Raw genomic sequence first — 26,162 nt, 5'->3', positions numbered from 1 at the left:
CAGAATGACTTATGGTATTTTCAAAATTCTGTTGAATTCTTCTTGAATCGGTGAATGGGTTTTTGTCCTTAGAGCAGCCTTCCTTTCAGTTTCTATCTTACCATTTGACAGTGAAATAAAGCGCAACATAAAAATCTATAGCTATGCAGATGACGTCCTTCTGTAAATCCAATATATATGAAATATAATAGGCTAAGGATTTGAACTGGATAACAAAGGTAAGTGTAGGGTTGTTCAATATTCTAAAATATCCGTCATAGTTTAAATGAAAACACTGCTGCGCTGCACTTTGCATGTGTCAGATGATCTTTCAGATAAATACAATGTGTCTGTTTCAGATGTTACTGGCTTGGCAAGATTGTAATAGCAACCCCATCAGGCTAGTTGGGACCATTCTTGTTTTCTACATTGTTGTTAATTTTGGAAAGCTCCAGTCATGCACACTTTAAATTGAACCTTGGGCAATGATTGATGGATAAACAATAATCTGCTCATTAATCATCAAATCTAAGTCCTGTACTCAAATACATGTGCAGTTTCACTCCTGCTTTAAATAGCAAATACCAACTAGGTTGGTAAGAAAGGATCAGTGCTTCAGACAGTGTAGACCAGAAAGTGAAGATGTCCAAACTGATGATCAGCCTGTCAATCAGGAGACTTCATTTGAGTGATAAAATGAGAAGAGGAGAGCAGATTTGAAGTTTGAAAGCGACTACATGATTGGTTGATGGAGGCTGTAGCAAAATCTGATTGGTAAACTAAAGAGTGAATGAAGCATGAAGATAGTCTTCCTGGTTGAACTTATGCTGAGCTTCATATGGAATGCTTAATTGTCTCTCTATGGGTAATATACAGAATACAACAATGCCCTAAACCACAATGCTGTAATGCAGACTATATTTGATTTTTAGTTGTATTATTTAGACACAATAATATGCAATAGATGGTCAGTAATGTAGGGTTAGGGGTCAGGACATCCCAGGTTGCATTTGAACAGCCAATAATTGGGTTACTGGTGTACTCATTGAGCCCAGTATCCATTACAGTCTCAGTCCGGTGGATTGACAGGCAGACAGCCGGGCAGAACAGCAGATAGAGATCTATTCCATAGACATAGGTGTGAAGAGGGAACAGCCCTGAGTGGTGAGTGGTTGAGTTGTGCCAAAGTGGAAACATTTTCTATAAATATTTCGTCGCCTCAAAGGATGTACTGTAAACAGGTAGAGATGGAAAGTGTGTGAGGCACCTTATTTCCATCACTACTTCTTGTTTTTCCTGTTTATTAAACTCACACTGCGCCTTTCCACACTGATTCTACAAACTCCGTAAACTCTCACCGCAAATGATCTCTCTGTTCCTGCATGGGCCCTGTTCTCCCCAGTCCAGCTGACATCCTTTTGGTGTTTTTATTTATCTGTCCATTTCTTTTGGCTCTCAGATACAGAAACAGACTTTTTTTTTTTTTCTCCATTTGTCATTGAGAGAACCTACAGAAAACCATACTGAGAGACAGACAGTGAGTTTTTATTTATTTATTTTTTTTTATGGGCCAGGGTGCAGTCTGAACAGAGTTTCAGAGACCCTAGACAGGGTTTGCACGGTCATGAAAAACCTGGAAAAGTCATGCAATTTGAAAATGGTTCTTTCCAGGCCTGAAAAGGTTTTTGGGATCATGGAAATTACTTTAAATAACACTATGCCAAAGTTAATATTTCTACTCAATAGTCTATATTTCTTTACATAAAGAAGGCTCCGCTGAGACTTCGCCATATAACCTACACTTTTGTGTGCGTTGAGATGGTTTGGTTCAAATTGCTTGCGTTGTTAGCTAGCTAGAAAATACACAGTGCCAGGGAAATGTAGATTTAATAGTGTTTGGTTACACAAGGACAGGTTCAGGTATATGTCGTGGCGTTTTAAAAGACCAAGACCTTGGACCTGCACATTGTGTGGCCAAACATGTGCCAACATTTCGACCACGGGCGAAGCAACGGTAACTATCCACGCCAAAGTAAATAAACTCCTGTGCTACGTGCAAAGCAACTTCATCCTCGGTCACTGTCTTTTTCAATTCAGGTGCATTTCGCTTCTCTGTTGTCAAGCAGACTTTGATGACAGATGCTGTATCCAAGAATGAAGGACTACCTGCGGAGATACTCTGGGTGCTAAAGGTGGCTAATTTGCGTTATTCTTATGAATCATGTGCACAACTCGCTCTTTCTTTTTTTGGTTGGTCATGAAGATTTGGTTTAAAGTCATGGAAATTCACTGGTCAAAATGTGTATGAACACTGGTAGTTTCTGCTGTCCTGGTGTCAGTGGTTAGCTCGTTGTGCCATTGTGGAGCCAGAACAGCAAACAGTTGTGATTTTGTTGATCTGTAAATTCCCCTGTGAAGGCAAAGAGTGCGGTTTCAGTTGAGTGGCCTGCCTGGAAACCAGACTGGTCAGGGTGAAGGAGGATGTTGTGGTTGTGATGTGCCGAATGTTGAATTAGAAAGAAATAGAGGAAGAGAGACGGGGTCAGAAGGGTTGAGTGTGGGTTTCTTTAAAAAGATGTGTCACTCTCGCTGCTTTTGGAGTCTTAGGAAAACAACCGGTTGAAAGAGGTACTGATGAGGTAGGTGAAGGTGGTCAGAGCAATAGACTGAAGAAGGTGAGAGGGGGCTGGCTGCAAATCAAGTTTATTGTCTCATAAATAATACAACGTCTAGTGAAATTCATTTTCTGCAATTAATCCATCCTAAAACTTGCTCCCAGTATGGTACTGACCATGGTTGTACAGATGTTGCCATACTTCAGTAGATGTGTGTGTGTGTGTGTGTGTGTGAGAAGAAAGTATAAATATAGTTAAACAAAAGTGAACGGAGGCAGTGTGGTCATAATTGTTTCACTGTAAATACATATTAAGCCTAGTTCACATTACACGATTTTAAGCCCGATTTTACCAGTTACTGAGCTCGCTGATTGTCGGGCTGTGATTGGGGCTACTCCACGATGCATAAAAATGTCTCGCCAGTGCATCACCACAGCAACCAGATATCTAGCATGCCAAATATCTGCAAATATATGAATCAGCCGACTCAACATCCACGTCCAGCCAATCAGAGCAGCTACTTTTTTTTTTTTACTCACCTCCTACTCTCTCAATCCCTGCTACCACCATGTGCCAATTCATTGTTTCACCCATATTCTTTGTTTTTACAACTTTTATCTTTATAACAACTCCTGTTTCATGTCATTTCCTGTGTGTGTGTTTTTTTTTTTTTGTTTGTTTTTTGACAAAAAGTGGTTTGGAGACGAGTCATTGGGTGACAGTCGTTTTCAGCTTGTGTAGGTGTGTGACCCCCTGTCTCCGATCAGTCACAAAGTGTGAACACCACAACAACTTCAGGACTCCCAATCACAGCGCAGAATAGGACTCTCTCTAACTGAGGTCCGACACTTTCATGGCTGCGCTCCATTGACTCATTTTTTTTTTTTTGTTTGTTTTGCTGTATTTTTCCAAGATATGGTCAAACGCTGTTCCTGGGGCACTCATAATAATTACAGTAGCTACCCAGAGAGGTTGAAATAAGAAGTACAATTTATTCCCTTTCCAAAACCAGGAAAATGTCTATTGTTTCTAATGTAATGTTACTTAGCTAACGCTAGCTAACTTACTGCTACATTTAACGCCATACTGTTTTTGCTTTTTAATGATTGTAATAGTGAACAGAGACCTACCCAGCTGTACAGAAGCAGTGTTGATTGTCCTCTTTCTCAATCGTCAGGTAATAAGGTGGTTCACTTTTACTCTGTGATCAGAAGGCTTTAGCTTCTTTGTCTTTATTTTTTTCACGTCAGTTTGACAGCCTCAATACAACCTCCAAATGCACAATGCAACTGCAAAACTGTCTGCTCCTTTCTGAGATCGATTTTTCCAAAAATTAGACAACAATTTTTCTCCATGGAGTGCAGTTCTGGACAGTGGCAGCGCCGTGCCAAAAGTCAGGTGAGTCCAGTCGGGTCCAACTGTTTGTCGGACTTGGCAATAGTAACAAAGGGGGGCGTGGCTTAGCGAAGGGTCAGTTACAGGTGTATCCGTTGACCACATGTCATTGTTGATGTGGTTCAAAGCTAACATTGGACTTTTTAGTTGCCATGGTGGTGTCACACAACAGGTGAACAGTTGCAGTGTAATCCCCTGAGTCCGGCTGAGCGGCTGATATCAGCAAGAATGCTTTTTTGCGAGATGCATAGTGAGGATACCAGATCCTCATGTTCTTGGAAGTTTGGACTCCCGTGTTCAGACCCCAAGTTCACCAGTTGCAAATTTTAACTTAATCATAGAAGTAATTGTTAGGTATTCCTTTAGATTTTGTGGTGCCTCTGCTTTGGCTCGTAGTGCAGTTTTGTTCTTTTATGTTTCATTTAGACTTGGGAGGAATCACAGTATATCAGGTGTTAAACTTTCAATACTGTCACAAACACGGATGCTTTTCTTTCTATTAAACCGATTTTATGGAGTTTCATTCAGAAATAAACAAATTCTTCAGCCAATATTTGTGTTATTGAGGAATTGGAGTAAATGGCACTTAATTCCTGACTGTGAATAATGTCAAGCCGGCACCCCTCACATTCATAAACAACTAAAGAGTGTTATTATTGATCACAGGTCGAGATTTATTGTCTGGAGGATCAATACAGCCATTAACCTGCTCAAGCCTTGCTCTCATGGGACAAATGGGAAATCGATGCATTGAGAGTCCAGTATGGAAGCCACAGCTGGACTAATGAAGGCATTCTTCGTTGAAGCATTGCCCTTCTGCTGTCAGCGACATCCGCAGACTGCTGCTGATGGTGACATGCTGTGCTGGCCATCAGAGGGAACACTACGGTGACATCAGTCACCCTGATCTTTATATTTCTTACTCAATGAAAATGGTTAAAGCGGCCTTACAATGATGGAGTGCCTGTTATCTCCCATCTGCAAAGGTTCAATCTGTGTGCTGTTAAATGGTTAGTAAAGATTTCAGTAAACAAATTAAAGCACAAGTTAGAGGTCGACCGATATGTTTTTTTTCACGCCGATACCGATCTTTTGAAATCCGGGTCGGCCGATGGCCGATTAATGTTGCCAATTTATTTTGGCCGATATTTGCTTGGTTTTTAACCTCTATTTGCACCGAACTGAAGCACAGAAATCTGCGTTGATATTCGGTGCGGTAGATAACGGTCGTTAAGGTTCCAGTGCCGTATTAGCACCGGGTCTGTCTGTAGCTACCCGTTAGCAAAGCAAAGCCAGTCTGTCACTAGCCTATAGTGTGTTGGTCTCTTTTTTTATTACTTATTTCTCTGCATTGAGTGACAACCCTCTCAAATATAAGACACACAAACAGAACAAATAAAAGTCTCAGATTCACTCTGTAATTGCAAAATTATTGCTTACTTATTGTGACATGATAGCAACTCTTCTGTGATAATGCAACTTCAACTACGATCCAAATTAGCCGAATGTCATGTGTCTTATTCAGATTTTTTCTCGAAGTTGGCAGTAACATATCAAAAGTTTTTTAATTAAATATAAAGGAGTAATAAGAATTGAATCCTTACAGTTAGCTCCTTAGGCACTGGATGAGGTCTGCTGCTCACTCGGCTGGAAAATGACTCTAGCGGCAGCGCGCGTCAAACACGTGTTCCACGACAACACTAGGCTGCCCACAGATGCGCCTGCCTAATAATCGGCTTGATATACTTGGATATTGGCCGATGCCGATTCTGTTAAAAAATGCCAAAAATCGGCCGATTAATCGGTCGACCTCTAGCACAAGTAGCCATGGTAGCTTCCTACTTGAGTTTTCTGATTGTGTTTAACAGAACTATAGGGAGGTTATTTAACAAAAGCAAATATTTTCTCACTTTGCAGAGTGCTGGCAGGAAACCAAAAGGGAGCCTTGCAGGATGCTGTTATCCTGCAAAAAGTCTGTGTCTTGTGTTTGTTAATACATTGATATATCTGTTAATAGCTGCTCACCAGGGGTGGGAATGAACTTTTTAGCTCATCTGCCAAAGTGGCTGGTAGATGGAAAAAATAACAAATTGCCTTTTGTGTCACACATACATTTGTTTTAGTCCTTTTTATTGAGATAATACGGTATTATGTCGAATACAAACTTGAGAGAAATTTGAAGCTAAATTATATTGTTGCTATTAAATGTACTAAAAACGTAAAAGAATTGTTTTCTAAACTTACAAGATGCTTATTAATCATTCAACTTAAATCTCATCACTGCTCACTCTTGTCATGCTTTATCATTCAACCTAAACCTCCTCGTCAGACTGCTCTCTTTCTACAGTCCCCCTCTTCTGGCCTCCTGGTTCTTTTTATACAGCCTATGGATCATTGTTCTTGATCTCTGAGTAGGACAGCAGGACCAACAGAAGATCTGACAGTGTGTCAGACACTAGACTGGACGGCCAACTACCCAGCTAAAAGCTAAAAGCAAAGTACAACTTTTGTCATTAGCTCCTAACTCTAGCAGCTTTACACTCCTTATTTCATGGGGTTTTGCACCAACCTGCCTGCTTGCTGCACTTTATGAAAGGTATGGAGCTGATTTTATCCGCCTCTGAGCAGGGGAAGTATGTGACAGACACAAGACAGAGAGACGGGACGATCTGTTTTTGAAAAGCCACAGCCGACATGCCGCGGCACGCCACTGCTTCCTGTAAAGACCGACCACTATGTGACAGCACTCATGATTGCGGGATAAAGGCCTTTTCACACGGGATAAATGCATGCAAACTTTTCTTCACTATGAATTATTCTTTCTGCGCTGATTTCCGTATGAAAGCGGTTACACTCCCTAGAAAGGTTGTGACTTCTGCTTTATCAGAAAACACGATTGGGTATCAAACCAGCGAGACTTCTACTCCCTTACACAGAAACATGTGGCACATCGCAGCTTTGAGTGTGTGAAGCTTGACTCTCTGTGCAGAGATGCGTGTAAGCCACCCTGAGGTAAGAGACATTTGACGAGCTGTTAAAACAGTTTGACACCTCATCTCAATCAGCTCACTGCTGGTTTGAGTCTCCGTCACAGGCAGGGCCACTAAATAAAGGCTGCAGGCTTGTGCATCTGTAAAACACTGTGAAACAGCTGGTGGGGGAGAGAACATAAAATAACACTTCTATATTCGTCCACACTACAGAGTGTTCAACTCTTTTTGAATTGTTGGTGTTTTCAATTCAGCTTTATTTAAATAGCACCGATTCATAACAGGAATGATCTCATTGCACTTTTCATATAGAGCAGATCTAGACTCTTATGTAATATTATTTACAGAGACCCAACAATTCCCACCATGACTACTTGCTAATATACTACTATACCAACACCAGGAAACACACTTTATGTGTGAAATCGGGGGGCGTTCTCCTTTAATGCAGGACAGGAAGTAAAAATAGTCAACATGAGCCAATGTCTTTCTCACAAGAAATGACTAACCCCATGGGAAAGCCAAATATACAGTTTAAAATATTTAACTGTGCTTGGCAGTGAAATCTAAAATACATCATTCTTAAATTTGCTGCAGTTTAAGCTCTTTAAACAGTTTTATTTCTAAGTTAATCACACCTTTTAAAGACATGTTGAAATTCCACGAAGAATGTACAAATGACAAGGAACCCAGCTGGCCCGTCCAGCCTCCCCCTCCCCCCTCCCTCTGTCAAACAGCTGGGCCTGTCCTCTTCCTGTTTACACTACATCAACTTCATCACATGAACAGTCCAAGCCATTGCCACACACGTTTTAACTGCAATCTAGCTATTAGCATTGAAACTCTGTTTGTTTGTAAGCAAATAAAGTCATCCAGGCGAAAACCATTGGCTGTTTGCACTTTGGGTCACGTCCTAAATCCTAATACAAGTCTGTGCTTTTATCACCAGTACTCTGAATATCAATTTAAAGATATTGCCAATAGGTCTGCTAGGAGGAAGTTGTGCCATATTAATCTCTGCACTTAATCATTCATTCAGTCACTACTTAACCTCTTAAGTGCCTTTTCATCTGAAGCATATTCTGCTTCTGTTCATCCAAACTGGGAGATGAGTGTGAGGAGGGACGGAGTGTGTAAAGCTGTCAGGCTGGACTGTCAGATGACGGATTATGATGGATGTCGCGCTGGCCGCTCATGACGGCGTCTGAGTGTCTGGTTGGTGGTGATAGCAGGCAGCATGCTGACAGCAGTTTCCCCTGGCGGTGCCACCTGCCTGCCCACACAATGACTTGTCATATCAACTCCCACCGCAGCTTGAATGGCCTGGTGGAAAGTGTTCCCGGAGTGCCAGGCAGTGAAAGCAGCTTGGACAGAGAACATAGAGCTTAGCAGACTGTAGTCTGACAGGGTATTTCTGCTAGCAAGGCTTTATGTCCACTGACTGGGCCTCTTTCAGCCTGTCATGTCTGTCAGAAATGTCAGTGGTCGCTGATGGATGTTTTATTGCTGAAAACATAATCAGGTCACTTTTTTTTGTCTAGCTGTGAATGTTTTCTTTCTGTCAAACCCCTGTCTTAGCCACGGATTGGCAAAGTTGGTTGGTCAGTTTTTGGGCTGGCCACCACTTTGATCCAGACTGAAATATTTGAACAACTATTTGATGGATTGTTATGAAATTTGGTTCAGACATTAATGTTCCCCACAGGACGAGTTTTTAAAACTTTTCATCTAGTGCCATGATATATGTGTATCTATCTCCTATGTATATCAATCACAGTAGTGGTCATATTTTCTCATTTTGTTTTGTTTATCCCTTTGGTCCTTTTGGAAATTCTAAAGTTCATTGTAGCTTTCTTTCTCACCAGGGGCCTCCATTTATAAAATGGTGCATAGGATCCATACTAAAAGTGCACATGCATGGTTAGCTTACCTGGTAGAGCGTGCTCTAACCCCATCTTCAAGACTGGGCCCGTATTGCAGTGGCCCGGGTTCAAGTCCAGCCTGCGGCCCTTTGCTGTGTGTATCACCTATTTCCAGATTCTATCCACTTTCCGATCACTCTCAAATAAAAAAAATGCCAAAAAATATCTTTAAATGTGTATGTGCGCCTGCAGTCCACCTGGAAATGTGCGCATGTGAATCAGCCTCCTATCACGCCCTCTACACGCCCGCATTCAGCTGTAAATGGTCGACGCAAAGCACCACATATATATTGACGCACATAAATAAACCTAACTGTGAATCACAGCAACAACAACCAGGACGAGACAAATCCTTTTTTCTGTCAGAGAAATGGAGATGCATGTGAGGTGGAGGTTAGAAGGCACACGTTGTTTGATGGCCGCAGCGGCAGATCACAAACAAAAGAAAATGAAGCGAGTTTAACAGAATTATATTACTCCCAAATGGGGCTTTAGGAGAAAAGGTAAACATCATAAATTGTTGATCATGTCAAACACACACCTGTCGGTAACTTCCTTTTTGCAACCGAAACACTCGTTCCCTCCTAATCCTATCGCTGTCCTCTGCAGTGTCAGCACATCCGTCACACAGAGTTACACACGAGTGTCACCGCAGTATTTATGTTCACAGCAGTCAGACTGATTACTCTGTTATTTTTGGTTTGGTCTTTTTGTTGTTTGACTACTGATGCGCTGACACGGCAGGTAAAGGTGGAAGCAGAAGCTTAAATAGATGCTGTCTCCATCACTAACATACAGTACAGAGGTGCCATTCAGAGAAAGCTTACTGCTGCTTTTGAATATGTGGTATTAACACATGGAGTCATGGCTTGACATGGAACATTCTACATGTTTCATTGTATTAATTTTCCCCTCTTGTTACCCCGCGTTACTATAATGACGACATCAGAAGTATGACGGCTGTCGTCAGTTTTCATGTGTGGGTTGGACTTCTGTGTCTGGTCCCTGAGCTGATGCAGTGGCTAACCCCAGGCTCTGGTTGAGGCCACAGAGATTGGGCTACAACTGAGCCATAGTCGCTGCATTTGTGAGGAAGTGTGTGTATTGCTGTATAGCATGATGTGGCCTGGGGAAGCCCAAACTGATACGGTGGAGCAGAATATGATCAGAATTCTCAGCACAACACTCTGGGGATTCACAGCTCTGGGTTTGTTGCAGGGTTTAGAGGTGGATAGGTAAAGCTGGCATATTTAGCATGGCATCTGCTGCAATTCTTAAGGCTCTCTTCACACCATCAGCGGTATAAGATATGCTCACCGCAAAGTGCAGAGGCAAAGTTCAGCATAGGTTTATCCAACATAAGCCAACAAGAAGGAAAGGATATTTGAAAAGGGTAGCGGAGTGTTTTGACAGAAACCAGTTATCCTCCTCAACGAGTCAAGTATTCCAAAGGCATCCATGGTGCTGCACTCGTTTGTACACACAAAGATGAGGAAAGGAAAAGGTGGGAAAAATTTAGCTTGAGAGAAACTTTAAGACAAGGACCTGAGCTGGATACTGTATTTGCTTGTTTGCTAAATGTTTAAGGTCAGATGTTGAAAATCTGGCTCCAGGATAAATAAAAGCAGATGAGGTGGGTGATCAAATACATATAACATGGCCTTCAGGGAGGATCCATGTAGCAGTGTAAAAGTGCTTCCAGCTGAATGCAGGACGTGCAGCCCTGTGTCACACGCACAAACACTCCCCATGTTAGGAGCAAACGGTTGAGGCATCTGATTAGTGTGTTCTCTCCTTTTCTCCATCAGCTTATACACGGAGAGAATCCGGGATAGCTACAGCTAATTGGATTTTGACAGGGCCCTCTTATTACGGTGCCTCCAATTACACCCACACGCGAGAATCTCCAGTGCATCAGCAGCTCCACCAGTGAATAAAGCCATGATGATCATGATTGCTAATGATTGTCAGCTCAAGCATCACAAGAGACGGTGAGACGGGCTTACTACCCCTCTGTGAGGCTGCACAATGAGTATCGGCACATTGTCGGTGAAAAGCTTGTTTACATCCCCCAAGTTATTATCTTATTCATGAGCCGGTGTGCTCAGATTTGTCTAAGGATGTGTGTTTGGGCTCCCTGCCAGTCTTACAGGAACAAAGATCAGTAGAGTGATGCAGGAAAGAGTTTTGTGATTGCAATATCTGACTAGAGCATTCCTAGTTTTGCCATTCAAGGATAACTATTATAGATGGGGTTTATAAAAAAAACCTCTGCTTTTAGAAATGTCTTCTAAAGACGGCTTTCGGTTCTCCACCTTCAGGCACCCTTATTATATTCTCAAGTCTTTATTTTCCTACAAGAAAGTCATTTCTATTAATCCCTGCTCACTTTCCAAGGCTGAACAAACACAGCTGTTCGTCAGGGGACCTACACAGGTGCTGATCAGAGACCCTTTGCTCCTTCTCCATCATTGTAGGTCTATGGTGTTTTTATTTTGAAAAAGGAGGACCAGATCCTCTATGGCATTTTATGTGTCTGACTTCCTACCTGGCTCGATCTGCTCTGTGCCACTTGACACGGCTTCATTCAAAAATAGACTAGGTGTGCATTCTCTGCAGAGTGGAGAGCCGCTTCTTGGCCACTTATGAAGAGTGGAATCACAAGCAGTGTCAAGAATGGCCGAAATAGGCGCCGGCGCTCATGTTGCAGTCAGATCACGATTAGAATTAGAAATGAGTCATATTCTAGTTTATTTTCAAAAATTCACCACGGTCCATTTAAAATTGGGCAGTGGGCCACAGTTGGGCTGTGGGCACTAGTTTGGCCACCCCTGACATACACAGTATATGACGTGTGTGTGTGTGTGTGTGTGTGTGTGTCCACCTTGAGAACCAGATGTGCTGCTTTACTGTGCTGTGGAGGCATTTGATCAGCCGGCTGTATTGAAAATAGCTGCTGTCCTTGTTTTCATCGCCCTCATGACGATGTTCTGGAGCTCATATGAGTTTTCTAAATGGGCCAGCTCCAGTGTGAATCACACCAAGGACTTGGATTTATGATTGAGAGAAATCAAGGGCTTGAGGGGTGAATCAAGCTCCATCTTTGCTTTGGTGAAGTGCTCTAGCCTAGAACCTTAGGTTTTGCCTTACTGTATGGCAATAAACGCTGTATCATACCTGTATGCTAAATGAAATGTAAAGCTTAACGACTTTCCTCAAACCTGCCTATAACCCTAACCCTCTGACCACTGAAGGCAAAGGTTTGGACTACTATTACATAAAACATAGCTTCAGCAGTACTAGAGGAACTACGGTGAGCAAAGATGGAGAACAACACAAATCTGAGTCAAATAAGTACTAAGAAACTGAAACAAATCACAAGTTTCACTCTCAGACCTATTTTTAGTCAACATGCTGCTTGACTCATAGCACTACGATTCGAAGTGAAGCTTGTTAAGTTGATTTCATTTTGCACCAAAAGCATTTATGTTGTGGTCTGATTATCTTACTACAGTTACGCAAGTTTTGTATGTTGTCCAAGAACAAGTAGACTATAAATGCCAAACTTATGTTAAAGATAATTTAGAAAGTGTTTCCATGACGTATGCTTATCCACCAGAGATCACTGACAAGTTACTTATACTATACTACACATCTTTAATATAGTGCATTTCTTAACACACAAAAAGGAAAACATCCTTATAAGAAATGCTTTAGTAGGTTATGTGCTTATTATGTAAAATATATATCTGCTGATACATTGTTATCAGAATTAAGTGATTCAAATTTCAATATTGCGTCAAACATCAGTCAGGCTTAAGTAAAAATGTTGGACATCACTTTGAACTCATGTGACTTCTCTGAATGGATGTAAGTGGAACTGCACGTTGCCACTTACAGTAGTAAATGTTACATCAAATTTTTTGTCAAGCAGCTCCAAATGTCCCGCTAACTTACAGCAGACTGACAGTTAAGACACTGAAGCAAAAGAAGGAAGTGAAAAGCTCAGATGCCTGTGGCTGCAGCGAGGCTGGAGATGGTGAGGGAGCACCGCTCAGGCTGTAAATCCCGTTATGTCACAGATGAGCAGCGTGCCATGCAGCCGACGGGAAGGATGATGTGGAGAAAGGGAGAGCCAAGTCAGCGTTCACCCGGTGACCACGAGGATTACAGCCCCTGTAAAAGCACATCCCATTGGTCCAATTAGTATTAGGGACATGTAAACCGAGGCGAGATTGGAGGTGGTGTGATCATATCTGGTTGGAAACTAGATGGGATTACAAGGGAGCGCAAGCCTGTCCCATTGGTGCCAGTTGAGATTACACTCGCTGTTTATTGGAGAACCAAATGTTAAACTTACCCAGCAGCATTTTTTTTGTCTGTAGCTGATTGTCAAGCCATTGGAGTCCACATTATGCACCAATATGAACCTGAAATTTAATTTACAGTTTACTAATCATCCACTTATTGTTTAGACATATCCTCAAATATATTCCACAGTGGAGAATGTTGCAAAGGAAACAGCAGCCACACCCATTTTAACAGATACAGTTTCAAACACAGGAAAAACAGAGCAAATAAAACCAGGAAGTGATATTTAGCTGCTGAATCAACCTCTGCCTGACCCCCCCCCCCCCAACCCTACTCCTCATGTACACATTAAACATATGCTGTCTTTCTCCCTCTTTCCTCTCCTCTGTTCTGCACATCATTTGCACAGCTCCCCCCGGTGATACATTTTAGCACTACAAACGTAAATGAACTTAATGGCCTCTGACATACAGTTTTTAGCACTTTTTTAAAGCTGCACAGTGCTTTACAGATCGAAGAAAATGCAAAAAAAAAGGGAACAGTAAAATGCAGACGAAACCATCAAATGACAGATGGAACAGAACCTCAAATGCATACACTGCTCAGCCCTTATCAAACAAAATACAGGCGCACACAATAACTCCAGCTTAAATTCCTACTGGGGGCCATGAATGTCCAAACTGTTTCATGACAAACCGTCTAATAGTTGTCTGTGAAGATCCTCAGTCATCCAGGTCATAGTTATCCAAGGAAGGTTAAAATCAAGGGCAACTGCACTTAGTTGAATATACTTGAAGACATTTCGTCCCTCATCTGACTTCTTCAGTTCTGGCCGACTGGTAGGGAAACTCGGCTATTTAACCTCTGTGGAGTCGTCCAAGATGATCAATACCACTTCTGTTGCTAGAGCCATGCGAGGCCAAGTCTGAACAACTGAAGCCAAAAATAAAGTTTCCTAGGAAACCAAACAAATGTTTATTAGTTGATTGTTTGCATTTGGTCCAGACTGACACTTTAACTGCTGAAGTTTCCATCCCTAGAGCATCATATGACAGTATTAACAGTATTGAGGAGTTAATTGCTTGGTTATGATTAGCTCTACCTCGAACTGCTATAATATGTATTTTAATTAATTAAATTTTAATGAATGTCATTATTGCAAAAATAACCTGAAGTGTCCTAATATATTTTTAAGGCAGTACGGCCCACCCGACTGTAGTGCATGATGAGCAGACATGAGAAAAATGTCTTTTAATATGACTGCGTCAAGCCCATTTATGTCTCACAGTGGTGAATAATACATACTTTTACAAGAGCTGTTTGTTAAATATTCAACATTCTTTTGGGTAACATCGTCTCCATTAATTCAACATCCTCAGGGCTTCTTCATTTGAATAGCAAATCAGCTGAATTGGAGATGAGCCCAGTGATGCCTCTTAAATGTCTGAGGTTAGTCTAAGCTTCTTGCAGTTTTGGCTCCATTATATCCTGTTTTTGGTGTTATTGCCATAGTAAATCAACCTGTGTGCTGTGTTCATTTGGAAATAATGATTTTCTTCTGTTGACCTTTTCAATGACAGATGTGACAGTAAGCTGGATGTTTTTAAGGGTAAAATCAAATGTGGCAATCCAGTGAAAAGTAAAATGAAAGGGTCAGTGAAAGATTTTGTCTAAAGGACGCATAGGGGAATGTTGTAACTGTCATAACTGTCTGTACAAGGGAGTAATGGCAACTCCCTGCATTGACTTCAGTCATTCCCGAGCAACACGGTCTCACTCCATAGCTGTCACATATCAACGCTTAGTCAAGAACCCTGGGTCACTTTTTAATTTCTAGAAAGATTAACTAATCACATTTGTTGAAAAAGAAGTTTTGAATGTTCTACCTTTTAGACTTGTGAAGTGATTCACTGTTTGGCATCAAGTGTTTGTCACGTTCTGACCATAAAGATAAGTTTAACCACATAATTAACCATCTGGTTTCTTCAATTTTCACTCAGGAGCAAAAATCAGCCTTTAAACTAGAAAGAAATAATGATTTGACATATATTGTGATAATTATCACAATATATATATTGAACATATTTTATATCATCTCTGTAAAGCACTTTGGTAACCTTGTTGTTTTTTTTTTAATTGTGCTATATAAATAAAGTGGATTGGATTATCGAAAACAAATGATAGGAAATGTTTTTATCGTGTTAACATTTTTGGCCATATTTTGGCCATACAGCCCTGACGTCCGGTCAGGTTAACAACAATAAATATACAACGTCCAGCTAGTCTTTCAAAATAAAACATGGTTTTTCTTAACTTAACCGAGTAGTTTTGGTGCCTAAATGCTCAGTTTGGTTACGTTTAGGCACCAAAACTACTCGGTTAAGTTAAGAAAAACCATTGTTTGTGTTAAAATATGTACTTAAGTTATGTAACTTCATTTACTTAACTAAAGTTAATTACGTAAATTACATATGTTGTATAACTTAAGTCTAAAAGAAGTCAATAGTGACTATTGGTTTCACACAGGAAAAGAACACTGGTCTCCTAGGTGAAAGTCCAGTGTTTGTTTGACCCGCCCCTCCTCCTTGTGTGTACTTTGTCGATCTTTATACTACGTCACCTGACATTGACCTGACATATAATACTTGTAGCATTGTAAAATGACGCTAAAGGGGTTCTCAGTGACACCATTGGTGCCTGACCATGTGTGACGACCTGCGACTGAAACCGGGTTGTCTTGAGAGCACCCACATTAATTCTGAGCTACTAACTTAGAAAAAATCTAATACTGTTACTCTTTGATATCAACAACGGCCACGATGCACATAGATGAGAAACTATTCTCTACAGCAGGGGGAAACTGTGATTTGGTGTTGGCAGAAGATGGGACCTGTGTTGGAAACTCGCCAGTGTGTGAGTGTACTTCTCTGAAGAGCAAATTGGCAAGTGGATGTTAACATTTCGGTACTTCACATCCTCTCAGTTTGGTAATAACGAGGCCTATTCACAGTCAGTCAAATACAGGATCTGGATTTAGCAACATCAAGGCCTAAATATGAATATCAAGTAGCTGATGAGAGAGATGTTCACTCTCTGCCTTCAGCGGCTGCTTTCACATAGAGACGCTGACAAAGGCTTCAACACAACCAGAGCTGCAACGATTGGTCGATTTTTAATTGATTAGTGGACAGAAAGTGAATCGAATTATTGTAATCGAGCAGTTTTGTTCATATTTTTATGTGATGCATGACAGATAAAGGTAGTCGAGTTGTTATTATTGTATTATTTATCCCACACTTGGCTGTGTTTGACTCAGTTCTGTTTTTCTTTACTTTGTAAGTTTTGGTATAAGATTTATCTTTCAAAGGAAAAGATTGCTCTTCATTTTTAACACCTTGGAGTGAACCATGTATTTGTGTCGTGCCTTTGTCAAAGTTATTGGTTCTATGTCTCTACAGTCCCAACCCAAGGTCCACACAAATGCATCCGTACGGTCTTCATCAGTGGATGGAGTTTGCTCTCTTGTCATGGAGAAGGATTTGTGACATTCTAGCAAACAAGCTGGGGATTTCATCTGTAGCACCATTAGGACTTATTGTCCATGTTGGTGTTGACCATGGAAATAGTAGTTTGACTCAGCAATCCCAACTCTGCTGATGAAAACCGTGTGATATGGTTGAAAGTTCTGTATATAGCTAGCAAGTGGACCTTGAGTCTGGATTGTTTTGTGAAACTAGTGAACCTATGCCTAAGTTTATTGCTATAATTTATTCATAAGTGTTGACTACTGGGAAATTGACTACTTCAGTTGTAATGCAATGCACCAGAGCTCCTGTGGGCTGTGAAGGACCAGTATAATATTAATTCAAGCGGAAGGCAGCTAAAGGGAGCAGTGATGTCATCTCAGGCTCATGTCATGTTACAGGTCTTGTAGCTTTTAATTCAGCGGTGCTAAATACAAGAGCAATATGTTAATTTGCAGTATTCTGTGCTACTTTCACTGACGTGGCTTTCATTGTTACACTTTCTCTCTTTTATATCTGGTTCTTTCAGGATAGTATAAGAGCATAAACACTTCTCAGTTTATAGAAGTGAAGTTGCTCATTTTGCCACCTCATCATATGGATTTGACCAGTGAACACGTGCTGGATTACCAGAAATTCGGGCGACGTTCCAAGGTTTTCCTCAAATTCATCTCCTCATGCATTAATGATTTATGACTGTTAGTTTTACTGCTTACATTTTCCCAGCAGGAGGGACACAGTGGAGGAGGAGGGAGGCGGTGTTTAATATGTGAGGTCTCTATAGAGAAGTCTGAAGGAGGGAGGGAGGGCTCAGCAGACAGATGTGACAAATATGTTGTCTTTTTGTCTCCACAGATCACCAGAAGTTGGAGCGGGAGGCCAGGATCTGCCGCCTGCTCAAGCATGCCAACATCGGTAACTAGTACTCCCCGTTAGATTTACTGTATCTCTTTCTGTCCTCTGTCTCATAATGTTACAAGCAGAGCCATGTTTAATGTACAGATGGTGACAAATGACTGGAAAAAGCAACATGAAGTGTCTCAGTATGGAGCAAGGCCACCATCAGCCTCCAGAACAGCTTCGGGCTCAAGTCTGTGGAACTCTGTTGGAGAGATAATCACCATTTCTCTACCAGATATTCCCTCATTTATGTAAACCGCTTTTATTTAAGGTCAGAGACAGTCACAGACATCACAGCATTGATCTGAAGATGAGACTTTAGATTCTGTCATTTGTTGTTATGGAGATGGTGGTGGAGAGCATTGTCTTACACGTTGCTCTAAAATCCTTCACAGGTGTGCAGCTGGGTTGAGATCTGGTCTCTGTAAAGGCCTCACGTCATTCTCTCCAAACCATTCAGTGAGCGCTGCTGCACCAACCTTCTGCATGTGATTTATTCAGCTTCTTCCTTTTAGCTTGGGCCCCGTGTCTTTATCCATAGTGTTTCAAAACATACAGGCTAGCCTGAAGATGGTTTCAGAGCTGTATGGAACATGCATTAAAAACGTATCCTGGATTCACATTTTCCTCCCAAGTGGTTTCAACAGCATACTATATGTTCAAGAAAGCCAGAGTATATATTCCTGCATCCGTAGCTGTTCCCTCTTGTACGCGATGGCCATATGACCATTAACCATATTTAGAAATACTCACACATACAGACACACAGTTGTTTTGTCACTTTGGAGGACCTTGTGAAGTCGTGTTTCTATTAGGGCAATGAAACACTAATGAGAATTATCACAATCAATAACAAATGTTCAATAAATGTTTGATTTAATTCATTTGAATCTCAAACAAATTAGTGCTTTTCTATTGCACATTGGTTGAAAAAACATTTTATTATTATAGTTTTGAATGTTCTGCCTCAGATTTGTGAAGTGATTCACTGTTTGGCATCAAGTGTTTGTCACATTCTGACTATAAAGAAAAGTTTAACCAAATAATTAACCATCTGGTTTCTTCAACTTTCACTCAGGAGCAAAAATCCGCCTTTAAACTAGAAATAAATAACGATTTGAAATTTATCCTGATAATGATTGAAGAATAATTATTGAATGATGTGACATTTTGATAAGATTTTATCACAGCCCTAGTTTATATTTTAGATTCCACAATCAGAAATGTCACATTTGCCTGAAAAGGGCTTTGCAATCTGTACATATGACAGACAACATATCACCCATTCACTGCTTATGCCTTTGAAGCAGACAGGAAAAACTCATGAACTTAATTCATTCCTACCTTCTAGCTGACTTTAGATCTGCGTGAAAGAAATGTAGCTCTGTTTCAGAATGTTACAGAAAAGGTTATTTGACCATCTGACAAGTAACTCTACAGGCAGCTTTAGGCCCTCAAATCAGATGAGGAGAAAGTCCATAAGGAAAAGCTTTAACAGAGGAAATAAAAGTTGTAATTGTTAGATGTTTTACAGATAAATACCAAGCAAACACAAGAAGAAGAATCAAGCACCTTTTTACTTCCAGCTCTGAATGGGAGCTGAGGCTCTACAGTGTGAGTGCATGAACAGCTTTATGTCCCCACGACCTGATTTAATACAAGGAAGCACAGCGTAGAAATCCATATTGTTGTGGTAGGTGTAGATAAATGACCCTATGCTCTGGCTTGTGTAATGACTATGTCTACAAATAGAGCTCATCTACACACATGGCTCTCTTCCCCTAACCCACACACACACCTCCCCCTCCCTCCCCTCCTTGCTTCAGAAGCCACAAAGGCCAAGGAACTGTAATTATCACCTCAGTAACGACTTTGCCACGCAGTGAAAACTGGCATTTACTTGATTGGTGCCTTTTCTTTTAGTTTGGGATGAGGGGGTGTGAGTGACTAACGAATAGGGAGATTTGTTTGGTTTGCTGGTTTGTCCTGGAATTAGAATTTAGGTTTAGTCGAGAGGGTTATTTTACAGAGGTTTGGGTTGCCATGTCTGTTAACAGAACCAAACCAAAGCTTTACTTCAGAGCAACGTGATAATTTCATTTTTGTCAGTGGCAGCTTGAATTAGGTGGTTGGATAACAGCAGAAACTCTTTTTCTGGCAGGTAGATAAGGAGAGAACCATTTAGGGCCCGACAGACAGGACTTTGAAGATGATGCTGATATTTAAAAGTAATAAAAATCCTAAAAGATGATCTAAAAATTTTGCGTTAGTTATGTTTAAGATATTTTAACAATAAACTTTATTGTGAGAGATTGCATTAATATTTGTTTTTGTTTTGTAAATTTTGAACAGTAAGGTCATTGAAATGCAAGTTATTAAAAATGACTATAAAACACAAAACCAAACAATGTTGAGCTTTAATTGAGTTAAAGAAAATAACTGTCCATCGCAGAGCTGAAGAAAGTTTTTCTAAGAAATGCTCATCTTTATTAGAAAATTTGAATTTATTTGTTACAACTGATTGCTCGTGTTGGGCTATTTTTTAACAGCTGACCGTTTGCTTAGCCCATTCCCCATTATTCACCGTTACTACAACTGCTGAGATTTCCACCCTCATGTGGAATTTTACAGATTACAACGAGGCAGTATTAGCATTAAAATAGTTTGTAATTGTTGGAACGGTGTTTTTGTCTGAAATGATGAACCCATTGTCACAAGCTGTAAACCGTCCATTTTGTCTTTTGAAAAGACAACTGGGACTGGCAGCTTCATGAGCTAGCTACCTAGCGCTGATAAACCCTGCGGTCAGCTTCATGAAGTGGCACTCCCCCACTACCCCATAATAAGTCTAAAATATGTGCAGGGTTACGTTGGATTACTTTTGTAGGTATCAAGCTAATTAGCTTGACATGCTCATGTTTGTAGCTTTGCTCTTTTGCTCTTGCATATCTGCTTCTGTAAATGCCAAAGAAAACACACCAGTGTCTGTATAAAGACACCAAGTCTTTATATACAGCATTGCTGTTACTGCGGCACCACTCACAGCGCTTCAACATGTGTAGAAACCAGAGCTTGACAGGCCTGCCATGCTTAGTTAGGCTTCCCATGTAGGCACGTGGAATGGCAGGGAGGTCTCAGAACAGAGCCGTACCGCCAAACATATCTTCCTGCAGAGCAGTCAGTGTTTCTGACTGAACTGTAGTTTTCCTTTTAAAACATGACGACATAGTTATAAAACAATAGTGCAAAAGACCCTCACATAAATAATACAGCGCGTGAACACTGATCGATTCCAGCTGTGAATCCGTCACTGGAGATTATTACTCACCTGCTCACACGTGCACACACTCCCCCCTCCTTCCTCCCATCTGTCCCCCGTCAGAATTGGCTGGCTGGTAGCAGGTAGCGCTACTCATTACTATTCCATTCACATAACATGCAGCTCTGGGAAAGCCCTAATTCCTTGGATGTCAATCTGGAGACGAGTTAACGGAGATGTCAGAAAATCCCCCCGGGGGGATCTATTTTTAAATAAAAAAAAAATCTTTTCATCTGTCATTTCATGTTGGTGCCTGTTTGTCTTTAACCTTTCTTGATCACTAAAATTGGAATGAGCTTTTCCCCGAAGCATCCTACTTCATATTCATAGCCGCAAAGTGCAGTCAGTCCCTCACTGTCTGTTGAATTACCTATGGAGTCTGTTTCAGTCAGTGGAAATACACACACAAAGCACACACAGCTACACACAAAGGCTACACAACAGGCTTTTCAGGCTAATTTTACAGGAATGGTAAGAGGTTAAGGACATATGCTTGCTTTTAGGTTGTAGTTTACAGGACTATCACTAATAAGTTGAGTATACATTTCCGTAAGTGTGTTGCCTTGTGCTAGCTACCAATCAAAGCTGCCTGACTGAAAGAGTGAAATGAGCATGTTCCAACGCTGTCTGGAGGTTGGAACAGGCAATCATGCAAGAGACCCTCTTTAACCCCTCAGCTTATGCTATAGTAGGTACTCCAGTCCTTGTCAGAGGCATCATGCTTAGTCTCAGCTTCGTCCTCTTTGTCACTTCACACCATGTCATTTCATGTCATTAGCAAGTGTAGCTAATTAGCTCATTGAAGCCTCCCTGTTGGCGGCGTTCTTACCTCTGTGTTCTATTCTCGTTCAAAGAGAATGAGACGGCCCTGCTTTCTGACATTCAAACTCATTCAGAGCACCTGTGCAGGGGCCACGGTAGTGAGTTTGCAGATGGTAAACATGGCTTGAAACATGGTGAGTTCACTGTGTGTGGAGACCCCTCTAGAGATGGACCTTTTTTTTAAAAAGAGTGAGATCCTTTTTGTTTAACCAGAAACAGTTGCTATACCACCAGACTCCATTGACAAAATCAGTAATTTTACCTCTCTGGTCTACTGCTACCTTGATTGGTTTTTATTTATTTATTTTTATGTGAGTTTGGCAGTTTTAACCCTTTTGACCACAGGTGGTGATGGCGCAATAGATAAGACACATGCCTTTGGTGTGAGAGACCTGGGTTCAGTTCCCCACTGTGACATCCACTATTGTGACAATTGAGCAAGACACTTGCTCCAGAGGTGTGCGACCTCTGATATGTATAGCAATTGTAAGTTGCTTTGGATAAAAGTGTCAGATAAATGTAAATGTAAAACACCGAAGTCGCACAAAGCAAACTAACCGAGCACGGAAGCAGTAGACCAGCAACTCCTGTGTTTTGCTGGTTTTGTCAATGAAGTCTGGTGGTTTTGACGAGAGCAGAACTTAGCCATAGCCTCAAGAGTTGGGTATAGCCAACAACAAGCACATTTTAAAATGTTAAAATGTGCTTGTTGTCATTCAGATTAATAAATAAATTCAAAATATTTTTCTATAATGTAAATTAAAGAAGAAACTACAAATATGGGCTCTAAGGCCATGTCCATTAAAAATATGTAGCTGAAGCATGTATGACTCTCAGCTCATCCACATCCATACAGTATGTGTGTCCATATCTGGATCTGCAACCTCTTAGAGAGAATAAAAGTGAGTATTAATAGCTTATTTTTGTATCAGTATTCTGTATAAATCAGGTCTGAGAACGTGTAGATGGATGCAGAAAGTACAGTTTGACTGGCAGACCGTAACCAGTCATCGTATTTGAAACATTGGCTTACTGTGCCAACATTTAGGAGCGTATCATGCCAAATGCTTGACAAAGTAGTAACCCTTACCCAGAAAACCAACAAATACCTGTTTTTTCTTTACTTTCAAAGTGGGAAATCTGGACGTTTCTTGGCAACTTCAGTCTAAAAATACTGGCATTTGTATAAATAAATAAAAAGGTATAAGCTCATTAGGTAGGTAGTAATAATGATTATGATGAGGTAGTGTTGAGGTGAAATGGATTAAAATTCTTAAACTACAATATATGGAAAGAGTAAGCCAGAGTATTGAAACTGAATATTGCACTACAAGGTCCAGTTTAATGACTAAAGCCCTCTTCCATTGCTGGTACCAGCTCAACTTGCCTCGACTCGCTTTTCGCCCGCCATCCTCTGTTTTCCATTGCAGATAGTACCCCCTCAGTGTAGCTGGTCGCCATTGCAACGCAACGTAATGTTCAAACGCGACACACCTGCGACCCATGCACACCAGCTGTCTCTTGATTTAAGAGAAAACGTTTCAACATTACTCCGAATGTAAAGACAGAATAGCGGTGAGAAAATCTTACAGCTGTGTTTTCCTCGTAAACAGGATAGCACTGGCCACCACAGACTCGTGGAACATGCTCAGCATTGTCTGGCGGATGTTGAAGGACCTCCGCCTGCTGAGAAAAAGCGACTGCTCTCGGAGTCCAGTTTATTATCAGTGTGCACTCCCAGGCAGATTGGCCTCAGAAAACCTTTGTATTCATAAAAAGGGACTAGACACTAGAGCTTTTATTGATGCAGTGCATGACTCTATGCTTGTTCTGTGGCTGCTGTACAGTTGTCTCTGACAGTAAATAAATGGTCTATTTTAAAGCTTCTCTCTGTGATAACGTTGAAAGAACAAAAAGTGAAATAGTGCCACATCTGTTCAAGAACATTCAGAAAACCTTGTCATTTTACAATGTGCAGTTTAAGCCTCTATATGTGCTGATACTGTACTTTTTACAAGAACAGTCACTTAGAGGAATAACTGAAGGTTCTGGGAACTGAACTTTATTTCTGAAAGAGAAGTGAAAGTAGTGTGACCTTGGGAAATACATTTATTCGATGAAAAGATCTCATGTCTATGCATTAAGTACACAGCTAGAGTCGGGATGTGATTAGCCTAGCTTAGCATAAAATCTGAAAGCACAGGCAAGCAGCTTGTCTGTATCTTTTTGCTTTGTGGATGCACTGAGCAGCTTCAGTGTCAATGTATGGAACGACTTAAATTGCATTGCAAACCTTCTTCCAAGAAGTAGCTTTAAACAACAACAAAGAAATAGCCAAGGAAGAGCATGTATGTAGCAGAGATACAGTGTGCTTTATTTAGTGTTGGAAGTTGTTTTGTGTTTTTACTTTGGACTGAGCCTCTTTATGCACAGCCGTAAACCAACTCTGTACCAAATATACAAACATGAGATTGATTTTTTTTCATTGATCTCGCTCAGAAAGAAAGCAAACATATTACCAAAATGCTGAATTTTGCCATTAATCTACAAATCTGCAAAAACAATGTGTGAAACGGCAACGAGCTCTTTATCCAGAGAAAGCTAAATTCACCAGTGGTGTCTGAAACCCTTAATTGCACTTCACACTGAGAGCAGCACAGGTCACTAGTGTTCAGTGCTCAGTTTGTGTTAGAAGTATTCATAATTCCCACAGTTACCTGCTGCTGCCAATGTGTAACTGTGTAACTGTGTGTGTGACTAACTTTCTCTTTTCTGTCTCCTCCCCTTCCTTTTCCCTCCCTCACAGTGCGGCTCCATGACAGCATATCAGAGGAAGGATTCCACTATCTGGTCTTTGACTTGTAAGTGCAGGATTTTTATTTTGCATTTCAGTTCTACACCTCAGACACTAACAGGACACTAGACATGGTTAAACACAGGCCCGGGGCCTTTTGCCGCATGTCTATGCATGCATAAAGGAAAAGAACATGCTCGAACACAGAGGAATACACATTCATGTCATGCTCAGAAGGAGTAGAAAACTGACCGCTGCCAATCAGATGTCCTGTCACTAATGGGAGATCAGACGTGGCATGTTCGCCTCCCTCTTTGCTCCATCTGTCTGTGTGCTCAGTCATCACACGCCCTCACCATGTTCACATGCTGCACAGAAACATCACGTACTGTAGATACTTGAGCACATGATACACGACCGCATCCGATGGCATCAGTATTTTTATTTTATCGTTTTTATTATTTACACCTGTGCTTTTCATACTGTGACATGTATGCAGATATGGATGCAGGGGAACACCTTAATAAAGCTGACATTATAGTCCAACTGAAAGTAAATCATAGTTTTTGTGTGCTACGTCAAACACATCTGCTTCGTAGCTCGCACCCCGTGCTCATTTTTGATTAATAAAAAAAAAAAAAAGTATCCCCCCCCAAATTCAGGAATGAATGTTTTTATTGATATATAATATTTTGCAGCTCATGACCGCTATATTGACAAATGGCTTTTACAGGAATGTAATCATTTTAGTCTGATTTCTTGTACTTGGTGTTCTTAAATCGGATGGAATTTTCAGATGTATATGAACATGAAATTTACTTCGCCCAACAGTTCAGGTTATTTCTTATTTCAACATTTTAATTCTACTTCTCCACCTTATTTTACCGTTTACTCACTAGCCTAGGCTACTTGAATCTGCTTCCTTTCCCTTCTCTTTTCCACACACGCACACAACTACACCTCTGCTGCAAACACACCGGCTTTCCCCGTCTCTTCCTTTTTCTCTCTCCCTGTATGTGTCTGCTTTGCTTACTTTCTCGGAGAAAAGTACATTTTACAAAGTCAAAGAAAAGACATCGATTTCTCTTCTGGATATTTTCACCGAGATTAATTTTTACAGCAGCAGGTGCTCCGCAATTGAATCTGAAAGAACGCGATTAGTTAATCGTGAAGACGGCATTTCTAAAGAAGAGATGGAGATGCTTGTTCATGCTTTTATTTCTTGTCTGGATTACTGCAATGTACTGTACACTTGTTTAAACAAATCCTTCATGGACAAACTGCAAGTTGTACAACAGGAGATCACCCATTACTCCTGTGCTTAAGGCTCTTCATTGGCTTCCAATTGGTTTGAGAGTGCATTTTAAAATTTTAACCATTACTTACAGAGCCTTGCATGGTCAAGCTCCCTCTTACATCCTGGATCTATTGCACGCTCTCGGAGGTCTTCAGGCCAAGACCTTTTAACTATTCCCAGAACACGTTTTAAAACACTTTCTGTTTGGTTTGGAGCCTTGGACTCTGTGGAAACCTTTAGAAAACACCTTAAGACACATTTAACTAGCTTATGGCTTTGTATTTTATGTGTTGT

General features: G+C 40.8%; 1 protein-coding gene across 11 annotated transcripts in view; it reads left to right on the top strand.

Moving 5' to 3' along the window:
- The window catches only part of camk2d1 (calcium/calmodulin-dependent protein kinase (CaM kinase) II delta 1), a 101,432-nt gene that overhangs the window by 29,832 nt on the left and 45,438 nt on the right, over window positions 1-26,162 (top strand). For all 11 annotated transcript variants that reach the window (XM_038731155.1, XM_038731153.1, XM_038731158.1 and 8 more), the window contains exons 3-4: window positions 17,592-17,651; window positions 24,584-24,638. In XM_038731155.1, the coding sequence (XP_038587083.1) occupies window positions 17,592-17,651; window positions 24,584-24,638 (115 nt within the window). The remainder of the gene's footprint in view (window positions 1-17,591; window positions 17,652-24,583; window positions 24,639-26,162) is intronic.

This window comes from Micropterus salmoides, unplaced genomic scaffold, assembly GCF_014851395.1.
Source record: "Micropterus salmoides isolate LMB-PRFRI ecotype aquatic unplaced genomic scaffold, ASM1485139v1 Ms_hic_scaffold_2, whole genome shotgun sequence".
Lineage (NCBI taxonomy): Eukaryota > Metazoa > Chordata > Actinopteri > Centrarchiformes > Centrarchidae > Micropterus > Micropterus salmoides.
Note: the sequence above shows the minus strand (reverse complement) of the source record. Positions and strands in the feature narration are given on the sequence as shown.